The 25,387-nt window shown below is 48.9% G+C and overlaps 2 protein-coding genes across 2 annotated transcripts; one reads left to right on the top strand and one right to left on the bottom strand.

Annotated features, from left to right (window-relative positions):
• Nucleotides 1–795: 795 nt before the first annotated feature.
• NPBWR2 (neuropeptides B and W receptor 2) lies at nt 796–2,752 on the top strand. The gene has a single exon (XM_058814928.1). The coding sequence runs from the start codon at nt 879–881 to the stop codon at nt 1,875–1,877; it is 999 nt and encodes a 332-aa protein (XP_058670911.1). The 5' UTR covers nt 796–878; the 3' UTR covers nt 1,878–2,752.
• An 11,830-nt stretch (nt 2,753–14,582) lies between these two features.
• OPRL1 (opioid related nociceptin receptor 1) lies at nt 14,583–24,678 on the bottom strand. Its single transcript, XM_058814662.1, has 3 exons — nt 24,452–24,678; nt 15,457–15,812; nt 14,583–15,106 (listed from the first exon to the last, which is right to left on the bottom strand). The coding sequence occupies exons 1-3, from the start codon at nt 24,676–24,678 to the stop codon at nt 14,583–14,585; spliced, it is 1,107 nt and encodes a 368-aa protein (XP_058670645.1).
• Nucleotides 24,679–25,387: the final 709 nt, after the last annotated feature.

The raw sequence follows: 25,387 nt of genomic DNA, 5'->3' as shown, positions 1-25,387 counted from the left end.
GGTACTTTTCTCTCTCTTCCCCGATTAATCCTGAACTTCTGAGATGTACAGGTTTGTCTGTCCGTCTGTGCCAAATTTGGGGTGCTGCCAGTTGTTTGTACTGGGGATGGTTTTCAGAGTGAGTTCATAACCCACCCTTGCTTAAAGGTGTACTTTGATTGCAGGGTAATCCCCTTTAACCGTTAATTTCAGAAATACTCCCTGAACTATTTTTTCCCCTCCTTCTTTTACTAGGGGACCCTGGGAGTGGGGAGTAGCAGTGTCAGAAACTTCTTCATTGTTTGTGAAATCCCAGCCCATGAAGAGCCTGAACTCCGACACAAAGGCAGGCGCTAATTAACCACTGGAACGCTTCTGCTCCAGCACGGAAAGCAAGAGCTGTGCCAGAGAAACTGCAGCCATCCCTCCGGTCTTCCAACGGCTGTGAACAGCCAGCCAGGCACGAAATTCCCCCTTCTGCCTCCTTGTTCCTGTCAGCCCCAAAAGAGCTCTCACTGCAGACAGCTGAACAGGAGCCGCTCAACTCCCCCAGCCAAGAAAAGCCAAAGCTCACCGGGAATGCTCTCAGAAAGAAGAGTTCCTTGATTTATTTAGAAAGTCATTATTCTCTTGTTTTCTTGGTTCATGGAGACTTATGTCTTCCAAACATTTTTTTCTCCCATCATCACTTCAAAATCTAACTTCTCCAACAGGGGGGAGAGGTAAGTTAGGTGGTCCAAGAAGCCTCACAACTCACCTTTGAAAATAAGCTGCATCTAAATGAGGTAACAGCTGCTTCTCACAGGAGGGGGAAAATATCCCAACCAAACAAAAAGCCTCTCACTTCTGGGCTAGTGAGGCTTTCAGTGGTATCTGAGGGTGGTCTGTGATCAATAGTCATGGGAAACATCTCCTTTTGGGATGATCTGAACAGCTCCTGCAGTAACGCAGGCAACAGCTGCTACCTGGAAAACAGCATGAGGTTCAACTTCACCCTCCAAGAGCAGGCAGCTGATTTCTATGTTGTCCTGCCTGTGATCTACTCTGTGATCTGTGCTGTGGGGCTCACGGGCAACACTGCTGTCATCTACGTGATCCTCAAGGCCCCCAAGATGAAGACTGTGACCAACATGTTCATCCTGAACCTCGCTATCGCTGATGACTTGTTCACCCTTGTCTTGCCCATCAATATTGCAGAGCACCTCCTCCGCTACTGGCCCTTCGGAGAAATCCTCTGCAAGGTCATCTTGTCCATAGACCACTACAATATCTTCTCCAGCATTTATTTCCTGACAGTGATGAGCATAGACAGGTACCTGGTGGTACTGGCTACGGTCAGGTCCAAGAGGATGCCCCACCGCACGTACCGAGCAGCCAGGATTGTCAGCCTGTGCATCTGGATCCTGGTCACCATCATAGTCCTCCCTTTCATCATCTTTGCCAATGTCTACACTGACGACCTGGAGATCAAGAGCTGTGGTCTCAATTTCCCCAAGCCTGAGAGGTTTTGGTTCAAAGCCAGCAGGATCTACACCCTCATCCTTGGCTTTGCCATTCCAGTATCCACCATCTGCATCCTGTACACCATGATGCTCTACAAGCTGAGGAACATGCACCTGAACTCCAATGCCAGAGCCCTGGACAAAGCCAAGAAGAAAGTCACCATCATGGTCTTCATAGTCCTGGCTGTGTTCCTCTTCTGTTGGACCCCCTTCCACCTGGCCACTATCGTGGCTTTGACCACTGACTTACCCCAGACCTCCATGGTCATTGGGATATCCTACTTCATCACCAGCCTAAGCTATGCCAATTCATGCTTGAATCCTTTCTTGTACGCTTTCCTGGATGACAGTTTTCGGAAAAGTTTCCGGAAGCTGCTGGAATGCAGAACTTCTTGAACAGGGGATTGGGGCTGGCAGGTCCCTGCCCTTCCAGGGTTTTTCAGGAGAAACTTTGCAGACTGGAGGAGTGGCCAATGAATGCACAACGTCCTTTCTTTGGTTTACATGTAGTGTGCGGTCTGTTTGTAACTCTCGTCAGCAACAGGGTTTGTCCTGCCCACTTGCGACTCTTGTATTTCCCCTCTTTGCTCCCACCAACTTGCATTTTTAGACCCTGATTTTAATTTCACCCCCTGAATTATTAAGGACAGAACATTTCCTTTTCAGGGGTGTACTTCTGCCACAGAGTGGTCCTTTATTGCCATCTGCTGTACAGCACGGACAGGCTGGAGACCAATTTCCAGAGGAGTGCAAAGCTCAGTTCTTTATCACTGAGTTATTAGGGAGGATTGTTTAATGGAGCAGAGCTAATGAGCACTTTCAATGAAACATCTGTAAGAGAGAGGATGAGTATTTGGAAGAGAAAAGAAACTATTTTCAATGTTCATGTATGTTCCTGTGTGTTACGGCTTTCTTTTGATTTTGAAGGATTGTCCATCTTCCACCCCACCACAAATTTCCTCTTTTGTGACTCGTTAAATTTAGACCAAAAGGAAGACTTGAGTCTCAAAAATAGTGCCAAACAGCACACCATACAAATACTATAACAACTGTGAGAACTTGTGTTAGAAATAATTTTGAACTAGTTGTTCCTGTTAAGTGTCAAATACATATTTATTTAAGAGTGAGTAATGAAATAAACCTCATGGGGGAATAAAGAGACTGGTCCTTCTTTCACAAGAGAAAATTTATGCTACTTGTGCCATATCTTTGCTATATATATTACATTTTGCCTATTATAAAATAAACACAGCAGGTTTGTAACAAAATTAAGGTGGTTTGTAAGCCATAAGAAAAACTCTAGTGAGCACTGCAGATATGAAGTTTCTTCTTTCACAGATAAACAGTCAAAATATTTGAACAAAAGTATTGGAACAAAAGGACTTGACTGGAAGAGCCTGGGAATCAGAAACTCCATATTAAAAGCTTGGAAAACTCATTCTCACACCCTTTAGCCCTGTGAAGTTTGTATGTTACTGCTTTTAGGAAGGCTGTCATAACTAAAATTTTTCTTTCAAGCTTTCCCCCAGCCCCAGGCACCAAGCTTGGCTCTTACCTGTCCAAATTCCCCCAGGAAAATGCAGGACAGGGAATGCAAAAGGAAAGGAGACTGCAGTTCTCAGCTTAAATGGGTTCTCAGAGCAGTGGGTGGGTGTGGGTGGAGACCCCAGGTGAGACTGCGTGGGGCAATTCAGTGCCCTGAGCACCCCAACACCCGAACTGACAACCCTCAATACCTCGGGGTGGCAATTTCATTTATGGCAAACTAAAAACAGATGTGTGGATACAAGATCTCTCTGTTGCCTTCTCCATATTAGAGGTGCTAGCTGTGGTAGAACAATGAAGGAGAACACATTCTTCCAGGCAAACCTTCCCCAGGAATTTTGCTTTAGCATGGTTGCCACCTGCTGGCAATGGGTTTCCCGGGTGGAAAAACCTCTCTGTGTGAGAAAACTGACTCAAATTATGTCACCTCTCCCACAAGCTGCCTAATCAGCTGAAGCATCGCTGTTCATTGGCATTAGGGCTCTAGGAAAGGCAATATATTTTATTAAGTAGAAAACTACTGTATTTTTTTGCATGGAAAGGAGCTTTTCAATGTGAGTTAACCACTTCAGACATGAGAATGATATAGCTGGAGTTTTTTCCATTAAATGGAAAAAATTATATGATAGTCACAGTCACAGCATGGCTCAAGCAGGGTTAAATTTCCCAGCACTGTGTCCACTCGGGTTTGAATGTCTCTGAGGATGGAGATGCTACAGTGGACAACCTGTTCCTGTACTTCACCACTTTCACAGTGAATTTCCTTCCTATGATTTAATTGAATATTCCATGTTTCAGTTCGTGTCTCCTATCACTGGATATCACTGAGGAGAGTCTGGTTCCCTTCTCTCTGAACCCTCCACGGGCATTTCCAGACGTTTCTTGCATCCCCTACCCCTTCCCTTTCTGAGCACGGGCAGCCCCATCTCAGCATCTCCCTATGGCAGCATCCTGCTGCATCCACGATTTTCTCCACGGCAAACACCTGACACGAGCCTTGGCCGCTCCTGCGGGTGCCAGGCTCCCGGGGGAGAAGGATTTGGGCTGCCCAGGTCCCCTCCCGAGCGCAGGGGAGGCTGCAGCTCCCGCGGAGCCCCGGTGCGGTTCAGCCCGGCGGCACTAAGCGGCACTCGCTGCTTTCAGCTCGGCATCGCTGCATCCCCCCCATCGCAGCATCTTCAGCCTCACACACAGCCTGTCACTCTGCTCCTGAGGGGAAACAGCACATTCGGGGTTCCTGTGCCTGGGCAGACCCTCGGAGCACAGCAGCAGAAGCCAGGCTGTCCTTCGGCTCCTTCTGGGAGAGCAGAAAACACCTCCAGGAAGATGCTTGCCCTCTCCCGGCACAACATTTCCCCAGGGAAACGCCGCACGCCAGCTCGTTCCTTTGAATTTCCTCCCACTGCTGGGGCTGGCTTGCCACACAGCCCACATCGGCTGCATCCTGAACACTGGAAGCAGGAAAAAAAACCCCATTAGAGATTCACAAATAGATGCACAAATAGATGCACAAATCCCCTCCTAAAGCAAGCACGCTGTCTGGGGTCTGCAGGGAGGCTGAATTAGGAACCCAGGGTTTCCTCCTCCTCCTAACCCCTTCCCAGCCATACACAAAGTCAGCTCAGCCTCAAAGCCGGGTGGATTTCCTTCTGGAACAGTGTGTGCTGCATTAATGGGTGCAAAGGTGCGGGGCAGCCCCCGGGAATTAGGGCTTATATTCCCATTTTTAGGAATTAGGGCTCATATTCCCACTTTTAGGAATTAGGGCTCATATACCCACCACAGGCTTTCCATGCAGGCATCTCAGTTAGGGTGGGGGATCGGAAGCAGTTGTTGCTTTTTAAATCTTCATGCTGCAGCAATGTTGGCTCTTTGGATCAATTGTCCTCATCCAAGCCGTGCTGCAGCTTGTTCTCCCGGGAAGCTCCAATCCCCTGGGTCTTACACAGTCTCACACTGCCTCCCTAAGGCTGGTCACGATTTTTGGGTGAGAAAAGAAATAATACCCCACTGAGAGTTGGAGGCCTGGCTTCTCAGAAGCATCTTGATGTGAGAAAAATATGAAAATAAAAATTAAACATGGATAAGCAAAAAGTTGGACTGTGAAAGATGAGAAGCAGAAGGGTATCCAGAAGATGGTGTTCAAATCAAGCCAAGAAAGAGAATTTGTCCCTTCCCTGTACAGCCTGACACCTGTAGCACTCACCTCGTTTCCTTGGGACTGCTGGGAGCCCCTGGGTGCTGATGAGCCACTGATGGTCCCACCATAAACCCAAGGAAATGGTGACCCACTGACTGTACTGCCAATTTTGGGAGAAACAAGCCCAGTTTGGTGCCTTCAGAGGGTCTCAGCACATCAAGGTTTGACATCCCCACCTGCTGCTGGGACTTCCCAGGCTGTATTCCTCTCCCAGTGAGTCAGGAGCTCACCTGAGGATCCTCTGTGGGCTGTGGGACATGGCCTTGGCAGCTCCCTGTCCATGCCCAGGGCAGAGTGTGTGGGTCTTGTCTCATCCACACCACCACTGCAGCTGAGGCTGTGCCTGGAGGCAGTTTTGGGGTGATAAACTTGTTCTATGGCAGCTCTGAGGCCTCCAGAGGAGCTCCAGGCTAGTCATCATGGAGTGACAGGATGAGAGGAAATGGCCTCAAGTTGTGCCAGGGGAGGTTTGATTAGATATTAGAAATATTTTTTAGAATACTTTTTTTAGATTTTTTTAGATATTTAGAGGTTTGATTAGATTATTAGCAATATTTTTTTCACCAAAATGGTGGTCAAGCCCTGGAAAAGGCTTCCCAGGGCAGTGGTGGGGTCACCCTCCCTGGAAGTGTTCAAAAAACCTATGTGTGTGACATTTCATTTAGTTCAGTGGTGAATGTGCTGGTGTGGCTAGTGTGTGATAGTTGGACTCGTTGAGCTTTTCTAAACTTAATTATTCTATGATATCAGGGATCCTCCAAAACAATCTTTCCAAAGAAACACCTGTTGAAAAGCCCCATTTCCCTCCCTCCCCCTCCTTTTGACTGGAAGCGAGGAAGAGGAGTTAATTTAAAGGCAAAGGCCAAAAATAGTGACTGTAAATATTGCCATGAGTCCTTGTTGGCATTTGTGTTTGGTAAGAGAAGATGCAGAGAGAAGGATCAAAGCTGCCTGAATGGCTTTTAATTACAAGCCTTGATTGTTCTATTTTCTCTCAGAAAAATACTGCAATTATCTAACAAAGCTCTTCAAGTGGAATTAGACACTAGCCCCAAGCTTCAAGGGCTGTTCAGTGGCTATTTTCTCTTTAAAAAAGTAAATTTGATGTGTAGATAAAAACCTGGCGCTCTATTGACTTCCTACAGCCAAATTTGGTGCTTCCTGGGTAAACAGATGATGGGAAGCTTTCCCCAAGAGGAAGTCAACAGCCTGGGGTGCACCAAAGGCTGGTGTCACTGCTAAAGCCCCCACCACAATGTTCCCTGGCTGCCTGGGGTGGGTGCTTCCCATGTGGGAAAGGAGAGTTCCCTTTGGGGGTAAAATAAGCTATAATTTGGCAGCAAGACCTTTGTCCTCATTTTCAGTTTTCCTGAGATGTTTTCTTTCTCTTTCACCAGGACTTCTGCATATCTCCATCACCTCCCCTCGCTCCAATGCTTCTGCACAGCTCATGCCGGAAGTGTGGGAGTTTCCTCTTTGGGAGGAAACCTTGTGAGTTTCTAAGGTCCAAAACCATCCTCTGTACAAGACTCAATAAACCAGCTGGATAAGGAAATCAGAGAAATCAGGATTCTGTTTCATAAACTTAACCCTCAAATGAGATCGAAGACTGGTAATTAACAAAGTCAGATTTCAACACAATGAAAAATCTCCCCTGAGACCCAGCCTGCTGCTGCTCAGCATTGATGGAAATCCTACAGATGTAATTAAATTTCCTTTATCTATGTGATGGGTTCAGCAGGATCCTTCATGCTGTGGCCACACCCAGCTGAGCTCCTTCATCCACGCTGACCAGGAGCTGGGGTGTGAGGCTGAGGGACACCATTTCATGATGGATGGGGCAGGTCAGAGCCCCCAGCTCACAGAATTGCAGAACCACAGACTCACAGAATCATGGAATCACAGAACTACAGACTCACAGACTCACAGAATCATGGAATCACAGAATCACAGAGTCACGGAATCACAGAATCATGGAATCATAGATTCACAGAATCACTGAATCACAGAAATACTGAATCACAGAAACACAAAATCATGGAATCACAGAGTCACAGAATCACAGAATCACGGAATCATGGAATCATAGACTCACAGAATCACAGAATCATAGATTCACAGACTCACAGAGTCACAGACTCATGGAATCACAGAATCACAGAATCAATCACAGAATCACTGAATCACAGAAGTACAGAATCACAACTCACAGACTCACAGACTCACAGAATTACAGAATGGTTTGGGTTGCAAGGGACCTTAAAGATCATCCAGTTCCAGCTCCCTGCCATGGGCAGGGACACCTTCCACTAACCAGGATTCTCAGAGCCCCATCCAGCCTGGTCTTGAGCTCATCCTCCACAATTCCTGGGGGACGGCCCCAGGCAGAAGGGCTCGGTGGCATTGCTGACACTCACCAGATGATGAAGCAGTTTTCCAGCCTAGCACATGCAAATAAAACCCCGGTGCAGATGCCAAAGCAAACCACAGGGAGAGCCCTGGGTGGCTTTCCATTGCCACCCCCCAGTCACCTCTGGGATGCTGGGACAAGGATAAACACCAGCACCAGAGGCTGGGCTCATTTTCTGCCCCTTTGTGCTGGGTCCCTGGAGGCAGATGATTATCTCCAGAAACTTTAATGTCATGAAGGTTGGATAGATGACATTTAAGGTCCCTTCCAGCACAATCCATCCTGTGATTCTATGATTTCCCCTGGGGTTAAACAAAGCAATAGCAGTGCAAGGCTGAGATCAGAGAAACTCCAAAATATGTGAGCAAATGACCTGCGCATGTGGAGAAGTTGCTATTAATGACTAACATTGAACAAACATTAAATAGCCAAATCGCAATATGGGGTTTGTTTCACACAGAGGAAATCAACCTGAAAAGCCATTAATCTTAATTTCATGTTGACTACAGAGCTTCTGTTTTTATTCCTCGTCACTGAATGAAATCAGCATGACATGAGCTGTTCTTGGAGCTTTCACTGCACATGCCAGGCTGGAAACACACAGAGAAACTGATGTTTATTGAATGGACAGAGCTCTGCCTGGGCTCCTCTCTGTGGCCAGGAAAATGGTGATCTAATGCAGCCAAAAGCAGCCTACGGGAAGATGCTGATTCTTTCAATGGTTTCCTTGGAAAAATCAAGTTTCCTGCTTGGTTTCTTGAAGGTTCATTCTTCATTTCACTACACTGAAAATGTGCTGTTTGGCAGTGCTGGTGGTGCTGCAGGCTCCAGCCCTTCCTGCCTGGCTTCAGGCCCAGAGGGGAGGGAAAAAGCCATGCTCTCCCTGACCACTGCTGGCAGCAGGAGCCTCCATCAGCACTGGAGCTACATCCTCCCTCAGAAATAACACAGACTACAGGAAAAACCCCTTTTTGCTGCAAGAGTGGGCTGGTTGAACAGGATATGATTTCCTCTCAAAGGCCCTTGCAGCAGTTCAGTCACAGGAAAAGCAAATTTCCAAGAAACCTGATTATGCCAAGGTGTTGGAACTAAATGATATTTGGAGTCCCTTCCAACCCAAACCATTCTAGGACTGTGAGATTCTGTGAATCTCAACATGGGAGGTGTTGTACTGTGAGGTGAAGGTGATCCCAGTTGGGGAAGGATATTATTGTGCACTTTCTAACCAAGGGCAGTTCAGGGGGTGCTGAAGCACAAAACCTAAGATGGGAGAAGGGGCTATCTGTGTCCCCCAGCACTGCGGAGAGCTGGCATCACTCCTTCCCTGCAGCCAGACAGGATCTTTGCACTGAGGGAGAGAGAGCAAAGTCAATTTACATGGTTCAGTAGCATCATTGTTGCCAAGATACAAAACCATGTTGCTCTATTTATTGATTATTTCACTCTGTCATGCAATCTATCCAGGCTTCAGAGTGTTGAAAGCAGGAACAAAGGGAGTATGTGAGCCATGGGCCTCTTTGATTTAACAGCACCCAATCTAATAGCAATCCCTTTGCTTGGAAAAATCCTAAAACTCCCCCTTTCAAAAGGAGCTGGGACCTTGGTACTTCTGCTGCCACATTTTGAGCAAGGGTGTCACAAATCCCCAGTCTAAAGAGACAATAGGGCAAGTGCATGCAGCCACTGTGGGCCACTCAAAATAGGCAGGCAGCAGCTCAGACAAGACAAAAAGGGATCCAAAAAAACCCTGTGCCAAACATCCATCAGCATCACACGGCACATGCTCTACTTTCTTTAGTCCATCTCTGTTCCTCAGCAGTGCCAGGTCTTTTGGCTTCAGGGCTGCTCTTCCCACCTTCCATTTCCTAGAACCACAGAATCATAGATTGGTTTGGCTGGGACAGAATCTTAAAGGATGTTTCATTCCAACCCCCTGCCATGGGCAGGAACACCTTCCACTAGACCAGGTTTTTTTCAATCTGGCCTTGAGCATTTCCAGGGATGGGGCAGCCACAGCTTCTCTGAGCAACCTGTGCCAGTGCCTCACCACCCTCACAGGGGAGAATTTCTTCCCAATATCCAATCTAACCTGACCTCTGGCAGGTTGAAGCCATTGCCCTTTGTCCTGTCACTCCAGATCCTTGTCCAAAGCCCCTCTCCAGCCCTCTGGAGCCCCTTTAGGCACTGGAAGGGGCTCTGAGGTCTCCCAGAGCCTTCTCCAGGCTGAACACCCCCTGCTCTGTCAGCCTGTTTCTGTAGCTGAGATGCTCCTTTTGTGATTTTTAGCCCTTTTTGTGATTTTTGTGGCCTCCTCTGGACTTGGTCCAACAGGTTCCCCTTGTCCCCTTCTCTCCCTTCTTCAGCCTCCTCACAAGCAGAGATGGGACAACTTTCCCTCCTACATCTGTTGCTGCTGGATTCTGCCCTCCATGCCTCCCATCTCAGCTCCATGGTTCTCCTCAGCAGAGGAGAATGTTGGTGGGCAAGATCTGGTCCTTCAGACTGCCCTGGGCAGGGGTTGGGGGGTGAAAATCAGGGGTGGGAATAACCAGCTGATTCTGCAAAGTCACAGCAGTGAGCTCTGCTGCCCCAGAGATGCACAGGCCATGAGTGCACACTCAGGGCTGCAGCCTGGGATGTGTCCGAAGGAGATTTCTCCTGTTGAAGGAAGGAGAAATTTGCTTTTGCATAAATAGCCACAAAAATAGCTGAGGGGAAGCACAGCAAAATGAGTGGGAAAGCAAACTGGAGTTTTTTCTGGCAGAGGCTGCTTTGCTGCCAGTCTGAGTCTCTCTTTTGAGCAGATATCAAAGGCTGCACCCACACCAGCTGCTGCTGGAGATCCTTCTCATTTAAAAAAAGGAGCTCTAACTATGGAGAGTGGCCACCTTCCTATAAAGCATTGCAGGCATCCTTCTCTGGACAGGCATTGATATTCCAGAGTATCCAGAGGGAGACTGGAGCCCAATGACAGCTTTTTAAATAGTTAACAAACCTCCCTGGAGAGAAAAAAAAAAAAGAGGACAAGATAGTTTCAAAAAAGAAAGACATATTTACAGTCTAACTTCTCAAGAAAAACTTGTGAAAACAGACGTGGCAACTGCTCAGCCTCAGGCAGAGTCTTCACCAGGGCAAGTCTGGAGCTTTGGAGCAGAGGCACCACAAGGGCCCCACACAGCTTTGTTCTTTCTGCACTTGGGGTTTCTCCCACCTGCTGAACTGTCCCCAGCCCTGGGGACAATTTAGAGCAGGGGAAAGGCTTTGTGGCTGCTGTAGCTGTGGGTTTGGGGAGAGGGATTTCAGCTGAATTCTCACCCAAAACAAATAATCCCCCCAATCTGCAGCTCAGTAAAGGGTAACCCAGTGTGTCCCCAGATCAGCTCTTCCCAAGGCATAAAACCATAAACACAGAACATCCAGAGCTGGAAGGCACACACAGGGATCAGAGATGAGCTCCTGGCCTTGCAGAGAACAACACCAGGAACCCCACCATGTGCCTGAGGGTGTTGTCCATCCAAACCTCAGTGAAAGTGCAAATTCTGCTCCTTATTTTTTATGTTAGAAGTTGTAATTCATGGAGGGGCAAGTGTTGTTGGCTGAGGGAGAGAAAGGGAGATCTGGTTCTTGCAAAGCCAGATCTCTGCCCAGATTTACCAAGAGCCAAGGAGCTGCTCATCCCCAGCTCATCCATTCCTCAGCCTTTCCCAGCACTTGATTTCAGCCAACAGCAGCAGAAAGGATATTTGGTACATTAATAAATCCCATAATACTGAATAAAGCACTTTGGTTTATGGTTTTGCTGTAAGAACTCACCCCTGGATACTTATAATTAACTGAAAGGAAAAAATAAGGAAACTGAAGGAAAAAATAAGGATTTCCATTTTTTTTCTCACCAATTTACTTTTTCTTTTTTAAGACAAAAACCACCACTGCTAATAAAAAACCCTCTCCTGATATTTACCTGCTTGGGCAGGAATATTGATCTCTGCAGAGAGAAAGCACTTTCCTTATTGCACATCTCACTGTCTGATCCATCTTTCTACAGAATATGGCCTTGGCTGTATTTTCAGAACAGCTCTGCAATTTATTGTTCTCCCAGGTCACACCTAACCCCATAACTCCTGGGAATTGTGGGGACAGGAGGTGGGAAGAGCTTTCTTCATCCTTCAGCAGATTTCAGCTCTAACAGCAGGCAGCTGCCTGCACTGCTGCCCTGCCACACATCACAGCTGCCCTCTGCAAGAGCCAGAGACCCAATTTTCACATCTTCTGTGCCTGTGTTAACTACAGACCAAGCTGTCTGTGTAACAAAAGTTCCCACAGGGCTGAGACATTCCAAATCCACCCAGTGAACTCTTCCAGGTTATCATCCAAACCGCATAGGTTTTAATTTTCCTTTATTAAAGCACACAAGTAGCCACCTAAATGTCATTTACACTGCGGCAGTTGTAAGAATCACACCAGCACAACCACTTCCAGAGGGAGTTACAGAGACAGCACTAAAGCCATCCAGCTGACCATGAGCCTGTAACTCCAGAGGCACAGTACAATAAAGTTTTGCTTTCAGGCATTTGCTGCTCTTCTCATAACAAACTTCACTGAGCATTGAACAGAATGCCTAAACACATCCACTGCAAGGGCTGTGGAAATACCCAAAAGCTTGGTAAACACACATTTATTGAGTACTTGATTATGTAAGATCATTGCAGCATAGTCATTATAACAAAATCCATATTTAAAAAATGCCAAACACTGGTAATATTTTCTTTCAGAGGACATAAATCTATTTAAAAACCCAGCCAAGAACGGCAAACGGAGTGTGGCTGTTCCTTGGCCAGCCACTGATGAATGTTCTCCTGCTCCCTAAAGGTAAGAACAGTTCCCAGCTTCAGCCCCAACCATTCCCAGACCCCATCAGAGCATCCCACAGCTCAGGGCTGAGCAGACCCAAGGTCTCTCACTGCCCAGTGCTGTTACCACCACAAACATCCCACCCAACCCAGTTTTCCAAAGGCATGGATGCAGCTTGCCAGCAGCACAGCTCTCAAGGAGCTGTTCTTCACGTGCCTGGGGTTTATATGGGATTTCCTGGCGAGGGCTCTGGTATTAACACCCACTACAAAGTGCTTAAAGTGCCCAGATTCCCTCCTCCCTCCAGACTGGTATGGGGAAGTGCTAATTGCAAAGTTTGCTCTGGTACACATCCAGATTCCCAATCAAATGTTAATCAGCATTTAAAACCTCCCAGCTTGAGCAGTTTACAAGGGATCTAGGTCCTTCACATGGGACACTGGAATTGCATCTATATTTTAAGCCCAACCATGAGAGAAACACTCTACATAGAAATATAACATCCAATTCCTTTGTACAGCATATAGAAAGAACATGACAGCATTAAAATATTGGCAAATCAATACATTAAAAATACAGAATCTCATAGATCAGAGCACAAGAAATATATTCACATTGGAATCTGTACAGTCCAGTGACACTGCTGGTTCTCATGTTGGAATTGACCTCCCATCTCCAGATGGAGGTTGGTGCTTTGCTCCCCCATCAGCACCACTGGCCACCACTGCCCAGATTTCCTGGGGCTGTTGTGCTACAGGGACAAGCCCAGCCTGCTGCTCTCCCCAGCACAGAGGGCACTCAAGTGGTGAAACTCTTTGGGGAAGCTTTTGTTATCAAGTGAAATGACAGGACATTTCATTTTCCACAAAGCTCTGGCCTGCTTTGGGAGAGGAAAATCAATCCATGGTTGGCAGGAGGGGTGGTACCCAGGCAGCATTTCCCACGTGCTTTCAGCACTGTGGGTCTCGTTTCAGTTAAAAACATAAAACAAACCACAGAACCCCAGGTTTTGTATGGTCTGTACCCCACTTATCCCATGTGGAGCGGGTGGGACTCTTTTAGGCTGCCTCCTGCCACCAGGAATGTCCATGTCTTCTGGAAGAGCTGCCATTCTGACTTCTCCAAAATGGCTTTTCCTATACATAAATACATGCGTCTATAGGCCACTTCATTCCTTCCTCCTCTCACGAGGAAGATGCCCAAGGCATGCTTGGTAAGGTGAAATTCTACCATGTATCTGCACCTATTCCACTACAGACATGTATATACAGACACATTCTGTCCATTATTACACTGGAAATACAGAGTTAAAAAAAATAGTAGCAGCATGTAAATGAGAAATTGTGTTCATTTCCTCAGTCTTTTTTCTTCTTCCTCTTCAGAGCGACACCATCAGCTCTGACAGTCCCTTCTCCCCACCCTGCTCCCCTCTGAGAGGGGGGGGTTCACTGCAGATCCCATCTGCAGGAGCTGGCGCTGTCCTTCCAAGGCAGTTTGAATTTCTCTTCCCGTCAGCTCCCTCCTCTCCCTCCCTGCATCCTTGCCTGCGCGATGACTCATCCTGGAGATGATCTTGGGTTTTGTCTGATGGCTCCTGCCCACTTTGGCTGCAGCAAAGTCTGATTTCAGAGCAATGGCACAGGAGGAAAACCCGCACACGAGCGCCTGGTGAGCCAGGCGAGCTGTTAACACCTCCAGCCAGGGAGGAAAAAAGCAATGCAAGAGTTCACATTCTGTCTGTCTCCCAGCAGCAGCAGCAGGAGTGCAAGGCCCAGGAGCGATGCCTATTTTAAACCCTTAATTCCCAAACTCTCAATAATGTTGCAAACCCCCAGGGTTTCGCAGGAATCAGCGGGCTGATTTCAAACACGTTCCTTAGTGCAGGATGCACTGGAAATTTAAAATGCATCAGATGGGCTGACTTTCTCTGCGTGCTCTCGCAGCATCCGGTTTTCCCAACCCCCACAATTGTTTCCTTGGTTTCTCACCTCTCAGTTTTAAGGTCCTGCTAAAGGGCCGTTATCTGAGTCAGTTCTGACGTGGGGGTGGTGGGACTCTGCTGGGCGACAGCCGCCATGGGGATTTCCATGCCTAGTCAGGCCGGATTGTTAGTCCCCTCCGAGTTCTTGCAGGCGTAGGCCACATCCTTGGCGATGCTGCACATCCTGTTGGACATCTGCAGCTCGGTCCTGAAGGCGGTGGGGAAGCAGAACTTCTTGAAGCACGCCTTGAAGTTCTCATCCAGGAAGGCGTAGAGCACGGGGTTCAGGCTGCTGTTGGCGTAGCCCAGCGCAGTGCAGAAGCAGGAGATGGCCAGCTCCAGCTCACTCTCTGCCTTGGCTCCCAAGCACTGCACCAGCACGAAGATCTGGATGGGAGTCCAGCAAACGATGAAGACTGCCACCACCACCAGCACCATGCGGGTGATGCGCCGCAGGTTGCGGTCCTTCTCCTTGGAGCCCGAGAGGACGCGGACGTTCTTGAGCCGCCGGATCATGAGGCTGTAGCAAATGGTGATGATCAACACAGGGATCATGAAGGAGAAGAGAAAGACGCAGATGCCAAACACTGGGTCCCAGTAGTCCACGGGAGAAGGGAGCTTAATTAGACAATCAATCTCTGCAAGAGTTAAAAAAACAAAAAAGGAAGGAAGATCAGCAAACGCAGAAAAAGCAGAAAAGTGTCTGCACATTCAGATTAGTTTGGTTACTTAGGTTAATGGTTCAACTTGATGATCTCAGAGTTCTTTCCCAATTTAACATAACAATTCTATGTTTAATGCTCAATTCCTTGCATAATTCCATGTTTAACACAAGAAAAGCAGCAGCAGTGATACAGAGTGGCAGGGGCAGAATTAAGATTTAAGAATTAAGAATTTAGATTTACAGCAGAGGCCTCACCCCACAGATGAAAGTGGCCCCCTCTCCCTGAGCTCTCATGTCCCTCCCACTGGGTGCAGTTTTACTGACCATTGTTCTCGTTCTCTGCAGATCCCATCACCATGGCTGGGATGCCAAAGACAGAAGCCAGTGCCCAGATGCAAACATTGACCACCTTGGCCTTGTGGGGCGTGCGGATGTCCAGGGCTTTGATGGGGTGGCAGATGGCGATGTAGCGGTCCACGCTCATCATGGTCAGCGTGAAGGTGCTGGTGAACATGTTGTAGTAGTCAATGGAGATGGCAATCTTGCACAGGACATTGCCAAAGGGCCAGAAGCCCAGGAATGTGTCTGTTCCCTGGAAGGGCAAGGTCATCAGGCACAGGGTGTCAGCCAGGGCGAGGTTAAAGATGTAAATGTTGGTGGCTGTCTTCATCTTGGTGAATCTGAAAGGCGGGAATGAGCAATGGTTAGAGTTCCCACTGACCATGATGGGTCAGACACTGAACTTTACCAAAGCAGATTCTGCTGATTTCAAAAGGAGATGCTGTATTTTCTTGTGTAATGAGATTGGCCATCCTCACCTTTCAACCTCCCACAGGTTTACCAACACACAGTTCAGCCCATCTCCTACAACACCACAAATGGTTCCTCCACAGTCAGTTCCATGGGCAGGAGAATCATTCCCTCAGACTGCTAGTGAGCACCATGAAACCCTGAGGCTATCAGATGGTGTTTCTTGAAAAATTACTTCAATAAGGCCAACTTAGGGTTTCTCTACCTATGGCTTCATTGTTAGAAGTATTGGTGAGAGCTTTAGCCAGTAAATGAAAGGTGCAGGAGCAAGCAGATCAGCTATTTGACATGGACTCATAGCCAGAGAGCATGGCTAATGTGAGCTGTCAAATCAGAGCAGGCAAAATGGCCAGCCCTGGCCAGCCAAAAAATGGTGAGGAGCTGGGTTTGAATCAGAAATCAGAATATCACAATGGATCTTTCTAGAGAAAGGAATAAAGTCACAAGTCAAACACTAAAGATGTTTTTGTCATTTCAATATTACTTTTACCACACGAACTGCCTGCCCTGATGGAAGAGTCACCTTGCTCTAATGGCAATCATCTCCCTTTCACACTTGGGAAATGATGCAGAGCCAGCTGTGATCACCTATCCGGGGGGACGTGCAGTGTCTGCAGAAATGGAAGCTCAACAGTGACTCTGTGACTGGATCTAACATTTCAGCTCCAGGATATTCCCCTCATGGGCAGAATAAGAGCTCAAATAGGTATAATTTTAAAACTACAGCTCATCTATCATTTACTCTACTAATGGCCTTAGCAGAAACACAGCCAAAAATGGCAGACAATGATGTTATTAACAGAGTGCAAGTTCATTTGAGGGTAACGCTTCTACCCATAAACTGCTGCACTATTTTCAGCCCGATACATGTTAAAATATCACAGGGTTGATTTTACTTAAAAAGCTCCTTTTGCCAATTTGATTCAGAACAGCAAACCCCCAACTTTCCTTCTCTGTTCTGTGCCCTCCCCTGAGCTTCTTCAGCTCTTGATAAATGATTTGAATGCTTGGCAGAACATTAGCACTGGTGTGTTCTGGGCTCTGCTGGGACACATGGTGACCTGGCCAGGTTTGCCAGGGAAGCAGACAGGGGAGCCACAATCCAGACTATAAAGTCTATATTTTTACCTGCGTTGGAGCTCTAAGCTAGGCTTGTATCAGAAGCCTGAAAACAGCTTCAGAAAGCAAAACCAAATTATCCTATTTTTGACCCTGAAAGCCAAGGGAATCTTTTGGAGGCGAGCACTGCTGGAAACATTGTTGGAAATACCTTGAGGTCCCCACACAAGCCTGAGTGAGACTTTTCCTGGTCCAGAAATCAATCACAAGTTCTTAGAAAGCCAGCTCAGACAAACTTACATAACCAAAAGCAGCAGAAGGAAAATACTGGCACCTTTCCTTTTGTGATGGGATGAATGAGCAAAAGCACTTTGCTTTTGCATAATAAATCCAACATAACCAGGCAGCTGCTAGTTTAAGCTTTGGGATTTTCTAAGGAGAATTACAGCAGCCTCCAGTGCCCTGAACTCCAGAGGAGCATCTCAGGATGGTCAAGTTTTCCTTTCCTGAATTCTTGCACTTGGCCTAAACACAGCAAAGCACAGGGGGATGAGCTGGGTCTGTGAGTGGATCCACTTTGCCCTCCAGGTCAGCAAAGGGGGGTTAAAAAGAAGTGAAATCACTGTTTTATCAGGTTTCACAAAAGTAAGCATTGTCAGCTCAGGCTTTAGGAAATGATGCAGGCACCCAAGACTGTGGTGGCAAAGGTCTCCTGGGAGCTGCAGCTTCCCCTGAGCCCCACAGACCTGGCTGGGCTGGCTCAAGCTTCCCAAAGGTCAGGTTTGTGGCAGTCCAGCCTTCCAGGAGGGTTGGAGCCAGAGGCAATTCATCATCATGCCTCTAACCCTTTTTACTGGCACTATAACTCAAGGGAATATCAATTTTGAGCAATGGTGAGCAACTTTACTGCAAAACAGTAAAAATTAAAGGTAGTTCCTGTTTTATTTTGTGTCATTGACCAGTGGGAGAAACAAGCAACAATTCACTCACCTCCAAGCTCCATCCATCATCCATGAGGGACAAAGCTGCCTCCCTGCACACTCCTGGGTCCCCAGCACTGAACTCAGGGTGTGCAGAGCAAATCCTCAGCTCCTTCCCACACCCCTCCAGCCCCACTGGCCCCACTCCTCCCAGCATGAATTCAGAGCCCAGGTACAATTGTTCTGCCTGGCCCTGCAAAATCCCTCAGTGCACAGATCCCTGTCCTCTGCCTCCTTCCTCATCTCCTCTGGAGGTGATGGCAGAGCCACCTTCCCCTCTCACACTGAGGTGGCTGCCCCAGCACTCCCTTCAACCCATCTTCCAACAGAATTTAAAGCTGATTTTGCACTCTTGAAAGGGGGTGAAATTAATTTGCACCCAATTAATTACTTCCACGCCACTTTCTCTACATGCTGAGAGCCAACAGCCATTGTCCCAACCAAGCAATGTTCCCAAACATTTCCAGAATGTTCAGTACACACAAAAATCAATCAATCACTTCTCTGTGGATTAATCTCTCTTTCTTTTCCTCCAGAGCTGAGAGTGTTCTTTCTCTTCATCTGCTCCAAAAAAAGGGAAAAATTAAACTCTCAGGCTTCAGGAGGCACCTCAGTCTCCTCCCCCACAGCACAAATCTGCTACAGATAAACCTGTGGATTCCATGGAGGACATTAGCTCCCTGCTGGGCCACTTTCTTGCACTCTGCCACAGAGGTAATTTCCTAATGGAGCATCTCCCACAGGGCGGTGCTCAGCTCAGCATCCAGCTCCCCTTTGTCACTACAGTAATTGCTTTGCTCTGCTCTCCCGTTCTCTGGGATGCCTAAAAACACCTGGATATCAGCTTAGCACTTCTGTTCCCTCTCCTTTGTGCTACCTGGACCCTCTGGCAAGGGGAATGCACAGGCTGGGAGGGGAGATAAGGCTGGGTCATTAAGGGTGGGCAGAGACACCCTCGGGGCTTTAAGGACCTGCTCCCCACAAGAACAGATTCTGAGCCTCGGGGTGAGCTGCAGACCTCTTGTTTCTGCATCTTTCCCTTTTCCACCCAGCCCCAGCAAGGCTGCAGGGCAAGGGCTGGGGCTCAGCACCAGCTGGCTGCAGCAAACCCACAACCCAAAAGGGAGCAGCAGACACCAGAGGCAGAGGGACCAGAGCAAAGCCTGCAACCCTGAGAAACCCTGAGTATTGTTTCCAGGAGCTCTCTGCCTCTTGGAGCCTCCTGATTTCGATGTGTGTAGCTGCAGCTGATTAGGATGCAGACAGTGATGTTCACCTTGAGCAGCTCCCTCCATCCCCACTCACACCCTGGCAGCAGTGCCACCCTTTGCCCCCATGCCTGGACATGCTCCAGGAAACAAAACAGAGCAGAAAAGGCTCACAGAGGATTTGTACTGAGCTGCTCCCACCCTGTGATGGTGGAAATCAGCCCCAGTTCTCTCCCATCTCTGCTCCCTGCCCTCAGGTTGTGTGGAGCTGATATTTGATCTGTCATGATTTGTGTCCCTCAGTGCCCACCCACCCCGTGCTCTCTGCATCCCTGCTGCTCTGCTCACCCTCCCAGAGCCCCCTCAGCCTGCAGCTTCTGACCAGGGCAAGATGATTTATTCTTAATGCTTCAACAGGCCCTGAAAAAACCGCACAGAGCTGGAGAAGGACAAATTTAAATTAGTCTGGACTCTGGGGCCAGACACTACAGCAAAGGCAGCCACCAGCACAGCACCTAAAAGCCCATAAATTACCCAGCAAGACAGGGGCTGACTAGCAGGGGCTACTAAGGGAATCTACAGCCAGCCAGGACGAGCACACACCCTGGGACAGATGATCTCCCTGTCCTTGAGTCTCTCCTCTGTGTTTGGGGGACGGCTCTGAAAAACCTGCCCTGCCCTGGCCTGCAGGTGCTCTCTGGGGACCACTGTGGATGTGCTGCCATGCCAGGGGAGGAGCCTCTGTGGCTGCTGCTGCTGCTGCAAAGGCTTCAGCAGCCTGCCAGGGGCTCTCAGGGATGATCCCACGACCCTGAGCAGGTGCTTGGCCACCAGGAATGGTGCTCTGGTCTCAGGAGGGCATTCATCAGCATCCACCCTGCAGCAGGATGCTCTTATCCCTGCTCATGGGCCAGATCTGCCTCTGTTGATATCCAGAATGCCTCTGGGAATTCCCCAATCTCTGAAAAACACTGGGAACCAAGTTCCATGTTAAACATCACAGATTCACTGCTGCACATGGGCAACTCCCTTGCACCCATCCCAGCCCAGCCTGGTGAAACAAAGAGCCCTTCAGCACACACTGGAGCTACAGGACCTGTGTTAGCAGGGACCAGGTGTGGCTATTGTGGGTCATGGAGCTGAGCCCAGCTCACCTGGGCTCATGGGGACCCAGACAGAAATCAGGGAGCTGCAGACCTGTCCTTTGCAGCCATTATCCCAGCAGAATCCCCTGCTGCTCACCTCACCTCACCTCACCTCACAGTCCTCACCCAGCTCCACTCACTCTCCAGGGCAAAGAGCCCTTCGTTTGGGTTTCATTTCTCCATGAATTGCAATAATTGATGTCTATTTATTCTGTTTTTTAAGGAAAAACTAAGAGGCAGATCTGGAGACAGCAAAGGCCTCAGATGGCCCCACTCGTGTCTGCTGGGTCCCCCCTGCATGAGGCACTCACTTCATTTCAGCTCTGAGACACACAGCTGGTCCAGGCTTTTCCCTGAGAAAGCTTTCTATTAAGAAATCAGCATCTCTGAAATGTCATAATTCAGTTAATATTCCCTGTCTCATCACAGCCAGCTGCCCTCTCCCCTGTTCTCAGGGACTGAGGCAGTTTTCAAGCAGAACAACATCTGGCACAGCATCCCCAGGCAGGCTCATGGTCCAGGCACCTCCCCATCCCATTTTTCCTCCTAAAGCTTCACCTGGAGGCAGCAGATGAAAATGTAGGGGCCTGACAGCCCTAAACTGCCCAAAACATTGCTTAAAGTGCTCTGCAAGGTGTTCTGCCATAGAGAGAGCTGAGCATCCCCAGCATTTTGCCAGGCTCCCAACAGAGAGCTGCCATAGCAATGAGGAGTGCCCCAGAAATGAGGCAGCACTCCCAGGGAGGGTTGAACTGGAGGAATGGAGTTCTCCAGATCCCCACTGGATCTGAGCATCACAGCAGCATGGTGGAGTAGGGACAACGAGCTGCACCTTGTCCCTTTTCTGGGTCACCAATGGCTGGCAGAGATTTGGGGGCTCTGTCACACCTGGGTCAGCCCCACCACCAGGGCCAAAAATACAAAAATACACCCTCCTCCTTCCCCTTTGCTTTCCTTCCTAAATACAAAGATCTTTGGCAAGCAGCCTTGCAGACTTCAGTTAATAGCTAGGAGGGATCTCAGCAGCCTGGCTTTCCCCAAACCCTCTGTTCAAGCTCCTTGTTTCACGTTCATTAAGAAGCAGAACAGGAAATATATGCAGAAGAGAGCAAACAGCAGAAGGAGGAGGGGGGGAGGCCTCGTCTGTGCTGGCAATCCCAGGATGAGCCAGCAGAACAAAGGCACAGACAAGGCAGGCTCCCACAACAGGCCCTTCACAGACCAGCAAATCCTGCTCCTCACAAGAGCCCTTCTCCATCTCACCCAGCTAGTGCTGCTCAGCACTGGGAGGGACTGGCAGCCACATGGTGACTGTCTCTATAAATTAATAGCTCCAAATGTTAAATCATTCCAAATACAATAGAGATGTAGGCTGGCTTCTACATCAGAGGGGGAAACCTTGAATTTGTGCTTCTCTGTGAAATACCGGGAGATTTAAAACTTTTCCCTTGGTGCTGCAGAAAACTCATTCAGGAGGAACAAAAAAAAAGAGTTTTCCTGATGCCTTCAATTTCCTTGAGTGCTGGTATTAGAGTCTTTTTATTTCCCAGCTCCCTCAAAAATGGGAAACAATTACTGTCTATAGCACAACCAGTCTTTTTCTGGAAGGTAGCACACCATTTTCCTATGGGCTGTGTAATATTGAAGTCTGTAATGTTGAAGTCTGGTTATCATTGACAAAGCACAGAAAGAAAAAAAAAGCTTATTGGAGGTGTACATTACCTACAGTGATAAGGGTGCAGCACAGAGGTTTTTGTCCACTAATTTATCATTATGATAAATTTTTCCGTTAATTTATCATTAAGAGCCCTTAAACCCTGTGTTGGCTTACCAGTAACCAGCTTCCAACATACTGAAAACCTGCATGAAACATCAAAGCTCTAATCTAAGGAGAAAAGCATGTGTTTGAGAAGCTCATCAGCATCCTCCTTGTACAGCCACAATTTGGCAGCTCTTCACCAATCTGTGCACGTGGCCAGGGTCAAGAGTTTGATATTGAGTCCAATTCATCCTCAACCTGTTGCTGACCTGGACAGACAGGGCAAGGAGAGAGGAATCCTGGGCAGAGATCACCAGAGATTGGTACTCATCAACTCACGTTGCCTTGGGTCTAACTCAGTGCTGGTCTCAGCTCAGTGCTGGGCTCCCAGGGAACATGGGTGGGGAACAGCAGCTCCTACACGTGCTCTAGCTCAGTTATAACCTCCTCAGCACACACCTTCCATTTCTGAATAAAGGGAAACAGAGAAATGGAAAAAGCCTGAGGGAGGTTGGGTTGGAACCTGTCTTCAGTTTACAGTTGCTTAAAAACTGTAAAATGAGAGGACACACACAAAAAGAGTTAGATTTCCATGGGAAATTATCGTGCTAAATCCCTGAGTGCCATTTATCCAGCTGGAAGATAGCAAAATCAAAAAGGAGTGGAGCAGAAGCCAGTAATTTTCATGGTTAGCCATGGCACAGGATCCCAGTTTGGGACACTCTTGTTACTGGTGATGCTCCAGCGCCAGCCCTGGGCAGGGCCAGCAGGATCCTGCTGTGCACATCCCACCAGGGCTTTGCAGACAGGGAGGAGATTTCTGCCAAGGCTTCTCCTTACACACACCAAGGCTCATGCCCAGGGTAGGGACTCCCTTCCTCTGCTGCACAGGGGCTGCCATTCCCATGCAGCCACATCACCATCATCAGAAAGGGCCTCTAGATCCTGAGCCTCACTACTGACACACTCACACACACCCACAAACTACTCCAACAATTGCTACTACACTGAGCAGGAACACGAGCTGTCCAGACATGGCACCAGTGTGCTGCAACCCTCTTCTGTGCATCTGCAGACTCCCTGGGGCTAATGGGATCCCCTCTCTGTGCCATAAACTCCTGAGATAAGAGAGCACGGACAGGCAGCCTGATGAACATCAGTCACATCACTCTGCCCTTGGAGCAGAGATTCAACCACTCTTCACCAACCTCTGGTACCAAAGACCTGATTTTACAGCATCTCCCCCAGCCAAGTTGTAGTTATTCAGGGGAAAGATGCTCTGGAAGCAGTTGGGCTCCTGGCAGGAACAAGGCAACCCCATCAGTGTCTGAATACCTGCTGAACACTTTCCTCTTCTGCTGGAGGATTCAGCCTGTCTTTTCTGTGCTGGCAGCATCCACCTGCACCAGGAATCTGCTCCAAGATGTGGATAAAATGGAAGCTCCCTCCTTAACGTGCAGGATGCAGAGATCAGAGGAGGAATGCTGGCATTAACATAATCACAGCCCTAAAAGCTGCACAAACTTATCCTGTACCTACAGGGTGAACAAGGTTCCTGATTGCCAGAACCAGAAGGGTTTGAACCATGGCAGAAGCAGACAGGGACATTCAAAATGCCAACAATGGGCAGGGAGGATGGAGTGGTGCATGCTCTGTGCTGTCCCTCTGCAAAGGTCCCCCCCCGTCCTCCTCACCTCAGCACAAGGAGCAAATAAGTTGCCCTCAACTCTGCAGCATCCTCTCACATCTTATTTAAGGCTCCAAAGGATTGGAACACTTACATTTGTGAATTTTTTTTTTTTCTCCTGTAAAAGTAAAAGGAAGCTTCCCAGCAGGCTCTTTCCTTTGCAACAAGGTTCAGCTTTGGAAGGAGCCAGCTCCCAGATGGAGCAGCACCTGCACACACAGCTGGGGTGCCGGACACTGCACAGCAAGGAGAGGTCCCATTAAGGAGCCAGCACACCCTGGCAGTGGAATGCTCCCAGCACATTGCCCTCCCCCGGGACATACAGATCCCTAAAAAGAAAAAAAAAAAAAAAAAAAAAAAAAAGGAAAAAAAAAAAAAGACACATTTTTTGAGCAGCTCTGCTCACTCCATTCCATTCTCTGGGTTAAACTTTAGGAGGCACCAGAGGGCAGCTGAAAACTGGCAGAAACCTTCATCACAGCCTAGGAAGGGAGGAAAAAAAAAAAAAAACAAACAAATAAAACCAAAACAATAAAACAAACGCCACATCATTGCCTCCAAAGCACGCCTGTAACCCCAGGGAAGCTCCCGGCTGCTTCTCCCGCAGCAGGGATGGAGGGAGGGAAGGTCTGCCCCGCTCCCAGTTCCCCGGGAGCCTCCCCGTGTCCTACCTGACGATCACATACATGACGGAGCAGTTGCCCACCAGCCCCACGATGCACACGATGGAGTAGACGACCACGATGGTGATCTTGATGCTGAGCGGCAGGAAACCGTCCCCGGTGCTGTTGTTGAACCAGTTGCTGGGCAGAAAGCTCAGGTTGAGCATGGAGGAGTCGTTCAGCAGCTTCCTCAGGTCGGGGTCTTCAAAAATGCGGGCAGGGAAGAGCGGGTCCATCCTGAAGCAGCGCCAAGGACCTGGGGCAGCGAGAGGCAGCTCTAAATCTGCTGGTCAAACGGGGGGCAGGGGATTGTAGAGAGACAAGTGCACGAGAAACGCTGGGGCAAGGGTGATTTATTACCAGGAGAAGGATGATTTACTGCCACGGAACTCAGCCCCCCCTCCCCGGAGCGCTTTAATGGGATGCAACCCCCGAGCCTGGCGCATCCCGAGCTGGCAGGGATCACGCATTTCTGCACACCGCCGGCGCAGGGCAGCGCGGGCTGCTCGCATCATCCATCCCTCCTGCTCCCAGGGCGGCGTGTCCCCACCTGCCTCTGCCATCCTGCGGGTCGGTGAGTCCCCAATCTCTGCTTTGTGCCCCCAGACCTTCCACTGCCGCCCCAGAGCCAGCGGGGCTCCGGCACCACCCCGGCGGTTCATACACCCCAAAACAGCGAGGAAAAGCCCGAAGTTGGCAATAAAGCCCTGCTGGGTGCTCACCTGCGGCAGGTCCCCTCTAGCGCAGCTCCCGAGCTGGCTCCGCTGCCCGCGGCCGCATCCAGCGCCCCGGGCCGGGGGATGGACAGGCGGACAGACGGACAGACGGACAGAGCCGGCGGCTCCGCAGGGGGAGGAGGGGAAAGGGCTGCTCTCCAGGCAGGGCTGCCGCCAGCGCAGGGGGCTGCACCCCGGAGCCCACGTTTTTAAGGAAAAGGGAGGGATG

Source organism: Ammospiza caudacuta, chromosome 15 (assembly GCF_027887145.1).
Source record: "Ammospiza caudacuta isolate bAmmCau1 chromosome 15, bAmmCau1.pri, whole genome shotgun sequence".
NCBI classification, from domain to species: Eukaryota; Metazoa; Chordata; class Aves; order Passeriformes; family Passerellidae; genus Ammospiza; species Ammospiza caudacuta.
The sequence above is the reverse complement of the archived record's forward strand: the minus strand, read 5'-3'. Positions and strand labels throughout refer to the sequence as shown.

Coding starts and splice junctions, on each gene's coding strand:
- NPBWR2 (XM_058814928.1), top strand. CDS start 879: ATGGGAAACATCTCCTTTTGGGATGATCTGAACAGCTCCTGCAGTAAC.
- OPRL1 (XM_058814662.1), bottom strand. CDS start 24,678: ATGGACCCGCTCTTCCCTGCCCGCATTTTTGAAGACCCCGACCTGAGG. Junction 15,813..24,451: donor GTCATGTATGTGATCGTCAG/GTAGGACACGGG, acceptor CCCGCCTTTCAG/ATTCACCAAGATGAAGACAG. Junction 15,107..15,456: donor TGCAGAGAACGAGAACAATG/GTCAGTAAAACT, acceptor TAACTCTTGCAG/AGATTGATTGTCTAATTAAG.